An 8,068-nucleotide genomic window follows, 5' to 3' on the forward strand; every position below is an offset into this window, starting at 1 on the left:
GTTGTGTATTTGAATTTTATGAAATAATATTATAAATTAGTTTTAATTTTCCTTTTTATTTCATATTTTTTAAAATTAAAATTAATAAAATAAAGTAAAAAATAAAATAAAGGAGTAACCATTGCATGTGGTGCATGTCCCTAATGCACGCGTGCGTCACTAGTGACATCATGTGTATGCGGTCACCACTCTATATGACGTCTATATAGAACATTTTAGTGCATGCCCGCCAACCCTTATGACTATTCTTCTTGTTGTATGTCAGGAACATGATTAATTTAATAAATACATTGAAATATGAATTATTTTATATATAATTTTTAAAAAATGTTATTTAAAAACAAAATCTATAAACCAACTAAATATATTAATTATTTAATAAGTTTAAATAATGAGCTGCCTCCTATGTAAATGACCGAATGATTTTATAATAAAAGAGAGAGAATCCTTTTACAATTTCCATCTTATAAACCAAAATAATTTGCTAGCCATTCTTAAAATCCTAAAAATATTTCATCGCAAAACAAAAAATAGAAAAGAAAAAGGAAGAAAAGAGGGTCTTTTTGGTGGTAAAGGAGAGAGACAGAAGAACAATTCTTCCCGTCCTTCGAGACGGTCTTCATCCTCCTTCCCCTTACGCTTCATCCTCAGGTACCCTCTCTCTCAGATCTATTCTCGTTTCAATTCCGTTATTTTCCACTCGGTTCATTTCTAACAGATTCATCAAATTTACATTATCGAATTCGATTCTTTCTTGTGTGGATCGAGGAACGGTTATCGTTTTGTGATGTGTGGATTTATAGGTTCAGTTTGAGTTTCGCGCCACATTTTTTTAAGGGTTGATGATTTTTGTAGGTTTTGTTGGTTTCTGAATTTGTTGCTTTATGGTTTGTTTTCTCTAGTTTATTATCGGGGAACGGCTTGATTACAATGCTATTGAGTCCCAGACATAGGATTTTGCGGAGGGTAGCATGTTTTAAGGGTTAGTAATGTTATATACCTAACTCCTCTGAAAGTGTATTCTTTTATTTGGTTGAATTGAATTTGTCCTCACATTGAAATATTAGAGATTAATATGAATATGATCAATGGAGGCTAATGGCACATTATGAATATAGATTTTCAATATTTTGATATCGATAAGACATTTTGACTTGCATTGCTTTATAAGGTATAATTTATATTTAATCTTTGGTTATTTTATTTTTTGGGGAATGGGTTTGTGTTAGTTAAAGTTTGGAAATGGGTTTTTCTTTGAGACTGAATCGGAAGCTTAGTTCTTTATCATACATATGGAATGGCATGGCATTGGTGTTGTCAATTGGGGATTGCAGAGAATAGCGGTTTGTTCATATCCCGCTATGCAATAGTGCTATAGGGACGCTATAGCAGCTATTTGACAATATTTTGTATCAAATAGGATATTGCAGAATAGCGATCTGTTCAAATTTCACTATGCTATAGTGCTATAGCACTGTTACTTAACATCACAGAATGACATGAGCAATTTGTTTACTAGGTCAGATGATTTATGGATTTATCATTGTGGATTAATTCGAAATTTGGAATGATTCTAGATGGTTTTTACATGTGTGTTGGTAATATGTATTTTAGCAAAGCAAGTTAAATTAGTATGATTTGTTAATTCTTGCCTTCGTAATTTTATTCAGTTCAGCATTTTGGATCTTCTGGAGTTATAATGCTAGGGATTTTAGTCTGTTGATATAGTTTGATCATTCTCTGTCAACTTAATTCTTTATCACTGCAAGAACAATTTTTTTGTAGGAATAGCAACAAATTATAGTGTTGGGTGTCTAAGCTTCACACACTTTGAATCTTGATGTTCAAGAGGATTGGAATTTACTTGATTTGCCGTCTTTCCAGTTTTCGTTGAGTTTCTGTTTTGGCCGATCATATTATTAATATAATTAATATAAGGTTTGCTTGCAGGTTGATCTGCATTTGAATCTTAAGGTTTCTGATATATTTTTCAAAACATGGATGGAGTGCTTTTCTGGTCAAGTTGCCACAAGTATTGTTTGTTTTCATTTCAAGAAATGCTCAACTGGCGATTCCTCATACTTGGAGAATTTCTTCCGGTTTCCTTTGTTAATTGTACTTAATTGCCCATTCTCCTTTAATGACCAGCACAGTCTGTGTGATGCTTGTTTTGTCTGAGAGAAGTGCTGCATCTTTAGGGAAATTGTACAAGTAAGAATTTATTCCTCTTCTTTTGATCAAATCCTTAAAATGATTTGTTTCTTGACAAGTGTTACTTTGACAGTGCATTGCTGACCCAATATCCAGTCTAAACATCTGAACAATCCACTTCTTTGGTAAGATATCTATCATGGAACACTTATATCATCTGCTTTAATTTACTGAAATATAACACAACCTTTTCCTTTGTCTACAGGAATGAAGTAGATAAACTGGTGTTAGATATGGATACTTCCTGTATCTTTAGTATTGGATAAGCAATTGCATTAAAACTTGCAGACTATAGTTTTTAATAATTGTTTCGTTGTCCCAATGGGTATTGGTAATGACAAAACATCTTTTGCGTGAAATTTCTTTAATAACGCCTATGTAGACTTTAGATGAAGTGGCTATTATTGAAGTTCTTAAGTGTTGGGTCACAGTGATTTTAGCTAGAGTTTAATCTGGTAAATTTAATCAATCATTTCAGTTACACCTAGGTAGACCATTATGATCTCCAGTAATTGTTCATTTCTACCTCCTACGTCCTGCCACAAAGCCACGGGTCTATTAAAATATTAACCAATAAGACAACGCAGTCCTTCACTCAGAAAGTTTCCGCTTTTGCCAATTTTTTGCCACGACAAAGAATTGACAGTTGAAAAATTTACTAGACCAGCAGATATCCGTAAAATTTTATACTCCTTTCTCGGCATTGTCTTCTAGAGTTAAATACCACCTATCTTTTGAATAAAGAGCTGCTTTGGGTTCTGTGTGAACAATGGAGAGGTGATTATCTTTTGCAGAAGTTGCTATGTTTCCTTTTTTTATTGTTGAATATCTTTGTTTAAGGTTTGTTTCGTTCTTCCCCAAATAAAGGTACAAATTAATTAAGGAAGTTGGGGATGGAACATTTGGGAGTGTCTGGAGAGCTATTAATAAGCAAAGCGGTGAAGTTGTAAGTATTCTTTAAATGGAATTATATCGGTGTTCTAGGTGAAGTTGGATGGTGTGTTTCATTCTAATTTGTCATAAAATTACAGGTTGCAATCAAGAAAATGAAGAAAAAGTATTACTCTTGGGAGGAGTGTGTAAACTTAAGTGAAGTCAAGGTGTCACATCCCACTATTCTTTCCTAAGTCCTATTTTCCTCGTGTTTATGCCAATCCATATATTTATTCTCTAATTCACCTTATGGCAGTCATTACGAAAAATGAATCACTCAAATATTGTGAAGCTGAAGGAAGTTATTCGAGAATGTGACATTCTGTACCTTGTTTTTGAGTACATGGTGAGTGGCTGGATTTTTATGGTATAATGGCGGCTGATTTGAAGTCTAATACTAACTGTTTTAGGTCAATTTTGAATAATGCAGGAATGCAACCTCTACCAACTTATGAAAAAAAGGGAAAAGCTGTTTTCTGAGGATGAAGTTAGAAACTGGTGTTTTCAAGTTTTCCAAGGTCTTGCATACATGCACCAGCGTGGATACTTCCACCGTGATCTAAAGCCTGGTACTTTTCCATAAATTATTTTATGCAGTCTTGGTTGGGTATGTATGATAAAACGGCAACAGAAGTGTATTTATAATTCTACTTTACATAGAATTTAAGGTATATAATATAAGCAGTTTGTTCTATCATTAACTGTCTTATTTCAAATTTATTTTTTTAATTTAGTTTTAGCTTGCTGCCTAATTCAATTGCATATCGTGAGAAAAATACAGACTAGGTGTTTGGTGTAACTGTTGTGCATATCTCTAATACTGTGCTGCAAAGTTTTGCTGTTTGATACAAGGTATGGTACTTTTTGCAGAAAACTTGCTTGTCACCAAGAATATTATCAAAGTTTCTGATTTCGGCTTAGTACGAGAGATCAGCTCACAACCACCCTATACTGAGTATGTCTCCACACGGTGGTACGTGTCTTTAACTTGAATACATCATTATCTTATAGATATATAGTGTACTGTCTGTCGTGTATTTAATGACACAATTAATGTCCTATGGTCAGGTATCGTGCCCCTGAAGTCTTGCTTCAGTCTTTCCTTTATAGCTCCAAAGTTGGTAAGCGTCTGATTTAGAATAATTATGCATAAAAAATTATGATCTTGACTGTGGCATTATTTGTAGTTAAGATGATGAATACCATACAAACATTTATTTATTTTGTTTTATCTTCCAGACATGTGGGCAATGGGTGCTATTATGGCTGAGTTGTTCACTCTCCGTCCTCTATTTCCGGGTACCAGGTATCATGTTCTATCTATTTCTCTCCGTTTCTTCAGCACCACGATGGTGTTTTTACTTGGATAAAGGAAATAAATATTTATTAGGGAATTCACAAATTTATGGCACCTCAATCTACTCTGAAAACAGTTACCATGTTCATACATTTGACTGCAATTAATTGTCACAAATGTTTGGTTGAAATTTGTAATTAGTTTACTGCATAGTATCTGTACAAGTAAAACCCTGGTCTAAAACATCTTATATAGTAGCTGGGTTGGAAATAAACCTATTCTATTATGGCTCTGTACATGCAGTGAGGCAGATGAGATCTACAAAATATGCAGTGTGATAGGTAGTCCAACCGCTGAATCTTGGGCTGATGGACTCAAACTTGCTAAGGATATCAACTATCAGTTTCCACAGGTTAGTTTTCTGAATTCTAACACATCTCAAATAGAATATAGAAAGCTTCTTTTGCTCTAGTGGTGGGTTTCTGTTTTCATTAAGTTGCCAGCCGCTCATTCACTTTGTATACTGAGTAAAAATGGCTTCTTTTCTGTCATGAATGAGGTGACGCGAATATGGCAACTGTTTCCAGTTTTCATCGTTCGGGGCACTAACTTATAACTGTGCTAGGTGTGACTTGTGTGGCAATTTTAGCATTCTACTTATCTACTATTATTAAGCTTGATAAATAAATTACCAGTGTCACACGTCACACATATCGTGTATTTATTTACTCATAAACTAGCTAAATATCTTGTTATGTATAAATAATATTAAGAAGGTATTGTGTAATATCATTTAGGCTTAATTAAAGTTTTGGTCTTCCTATTTTCATCCGCTCACGGAATTAGTCTTCATTTTAAATCACTCAGTTTTGGTCCCCATCCAGTTTCATGGACTAAAAAGTAGTGTTATGACATGTTTCAAATGACGTGTCATACGACCAAACAAAGTACAATTATCGCGATGGATGAAATATTTACATGTCATTAATTAAGTTACAAAAATGAATTAATTCAGAAGTTGAAATTGATGTTTTTAAGAGATTTTCTTGCAATGTGATAGGGGTTGATCATTCCACATCATCATATTGTATGTCACGTCATTTGCGAAATGCCATTTCACAACTTTTGAGTCCATATATATGAGGGAGGGACCAAAACTGGGTGATTTTAAAATGGGCGGAACGAGTTCTGTGAGCGTGTGAGAGTAGGAGTAAAACTGCAATGAAGTAGTATTATCAACTAGCGCGTCACACCTAGCACATTATTATATTACTAATGTGCTATGTATAAATAATATTTCTAAATGTATATTAAGACAGACATTAATGTGATAAATAAATATTACTAAGATGCGTGTAGTCTTGAGCTAATTACTGTATGCCATGTATTTATTTCTACAGCTAGCTACCACAGATCTCTCTGTACTGATTCCATCCAGAAGCGATGATGCAATCAACCTTATCAAAGTAAGTAGTTCTGATTCATTGCATAGCAGTTCAGTCCTGGCCTCCATTTCTCAACTAATAGATCTGTGTTTTTTCCCTTTCCGTTCTTTCCTTTCTATATCTGTAGTCACTTTGTTCATGGGATCCCTGCAAGAGACCTGCTGCAGCAGAGGTCCTTCAACATCCTTTCTTCAAGGTTTTCCTATAACTAGTTCATACTTTCAATTTGTTTTTAGTTTTTTTTTAATCTATTCTATGCAAAACTATATCCTGCTTTCTGTCAGCTAGGTTTTGATTGTGTTCAAAATAATTTGTAGAGCTGCTTTTACATCCCTCCATCGCTTCGCACCAGAGCAGTAACCAGAACTCCTCCATCTGGTATGTAATTTTATTTATGTTGCATTGCAGGATAATGAGTTGTTATGGTTCAATTGGAGGGGATACTAATACTGAACTTCTAACTGTTTCTCTCTTTTATTTTTGCAGCCGGAATAAGGGGATCAGTGGATCGACAAGGGGTCAGGAAATATTCTGGTGCATTGCCTAATTCGAAAATTGGCAATAATTTTTCTTCCATGAAATTACATCCTTCTGTAGCTCCAGGTGATCTTTACTGGTTTCTACCATTTCTCCGTTAAATGCATGCATGTTTTTTTTACTAATCAACATATTTTCGCTGTCAGAAATAACTGTTGGCATTTAAGCTGAAAAATATGAATCGGTAGATTGTTTAAATTGCTAATTTATTACTCGTGGAAACAAAATAATGACTTCAGTTGATGTTTTTCCTGTTTGGGGGGCTTTGGGCTGTATAAATACAGAAAATAACTTTTTTTGTTTGTGTGATATTCTATCTCACACTTTCACATACTGACTGTATATAACATGGTTCTCATTCATTTCTATTACAGGCGTGCAACGGAAGCTGGATATGGCAAACGAGGTGATGAGTTGTTCTCCATTCTCTCTCTACTCTTGTTCTCATCATATCTTGCTTTTGAATTAATGCCCTATCCCCAATCTCTTAACACAGTACTGATTTGGCAATACAATTCAAGATCATTTCCAGCTTTACTTTGCTAGATAGTTTGTTCTCTATAAACTGGTTTTGTTTAACTCCATCATGCTAATAATTTTTTTGACTGTCTTAAAGGATGGAATTAAAAATAAGAAATCAATGAAGACTACTACTCCACAATCAAAATATCAACCGCCAGGAAAAGGCAGCCCAAGTAAGCACTTTTGTCAACGTCCGTGTTTAATTATTATTGTATAGTTGCTTTTATATTTGTAAATTGTATGAGAATTAAATAGAAGGAACCTAAATGCATTTTTTGTGAATTCAATGAAAGGAACTTAAATGCTTGTAATGATCCTGTAATAGCATTCGGTCAATTTAAGCCACTTATCATGTATTATCATTTCAAGTGTTTTTAACCAAGTTCCTGAAGCAGCGATGCAATTTTTCACTTCCAAAGATGCCTTAGGTTGTTGCTTTAGTACTCGAGAAATAAGCTCAATGGTTAAGTTTTTGGTTGGCAGGTTCTTTAAACAAGGGGAGAACCGCACGTAGTGTTTCGGAAACAGCTGACAAGTTGGCCAACATGTCAATTTCTACTCGAAGACATTCATTGAGTCAAGCCCGTCCACCTCCAATGAAAGCCGGAGTTAATTGGAGTTCTGAATCTGGAAACATCCTGCTCAGGTCCTCCCAACCGATTCCAACTGGAAGAACTTTAACAAAAAAAGTTGCTGGATGAGATGACAATTTTGGATGATCAATATGTTGAATGCTGAGTACTAATCTTTTGAGAGTATGTGCGTTTGCATCTTTCCTGATGACTTTGGTGAAGTTTAATATTCTAGTCCTGCTTTTGTCGCCGTTATGAATCCTTGTATGTCTTTAACGCGTGACATTGATACACTAACTCCTACACAGTTATGATGATGTTTTTTTTTAATCTTCGATGCAATTCAATACTGTGGAATATTCTATGAACTAATATCCATTTTTTTTAAAAAAAATTAATTTTAAAAAAGTTTTTAACATACATTTCAACCAGCAGTTCATTGATTTGATCAAGTGACCCATTCACCAATATTTGTCCTCAAGGAGTAAGAGGTTTAGAAACAAAAAGTTTTAATTTATCATATTTGCACAAAATTTTATGATTGCCGATCC

General features: G+C 34.2%; 1 protein-coding gene across 1 annotated transcript; it reads left to right on the forward strand.

Moving 5' to 3' along the window:
- Positions 1–449: 449 nt before the first annotated feature.
- Positions 450–7,847, forward strand: LOC127074840 (cyclin-dependent kinase F-4). Its single transcript, XM_051016229.1, has 20 exons — positions 450–651; positions 903–982; positions 1,951–2,211; positions 2,285–2,336; positions 2,417–2,988; positions 3,079–3,157; positions 3,243–3,311; positions 3,401–3,490; positions 3,575–3,713; positions 4,015–4,117; positions 4,213–4,265; positions 4,384–4,450; positions 4,745–4,853; positions 5,842–5,907; positions 6,014–6,082; positions 6,204–6,264; positions 6,373–6,489; positions 6,798–6,829; positions 7,040–7,118; positions 7,429–7,847. The coding sequence occupies exons 5-20, from the start codon at positions 2,981–2,983 to the stop codon at positions 7,644–7,646; spliced, it is 1,359 nt and encodes a 452-aa protein (XP_050872186.1). The 5' UTR covers positions 450–651; positions 903–982; positions 1,951–2,211; positions 2,285–2,336; positions 2,417–2,980; the 3' UTR covers positions 7,647–7,847.
- The last annotated feature ends 221 nt before the right edge of the window (positions 7,848–8,068 follow it).

This window comes from Lathyrus oleraceus, chromosome 4, assembly GCF_024323335.1.
Source record: "Lathyrus oleraceus cultivar Zhongwan6 chromosome 4, CAAS_Psat_ZW6_1.0, whole genome shotgun sequence".
Classification (NCBI taxonomy): domain Eukaryota; kingdom Viridiplantae; phylum Streptophyta; class Magnoliopsida; order Fabales; family Fabaceae; genus Lathyrus; species Lathyrus oleraceus.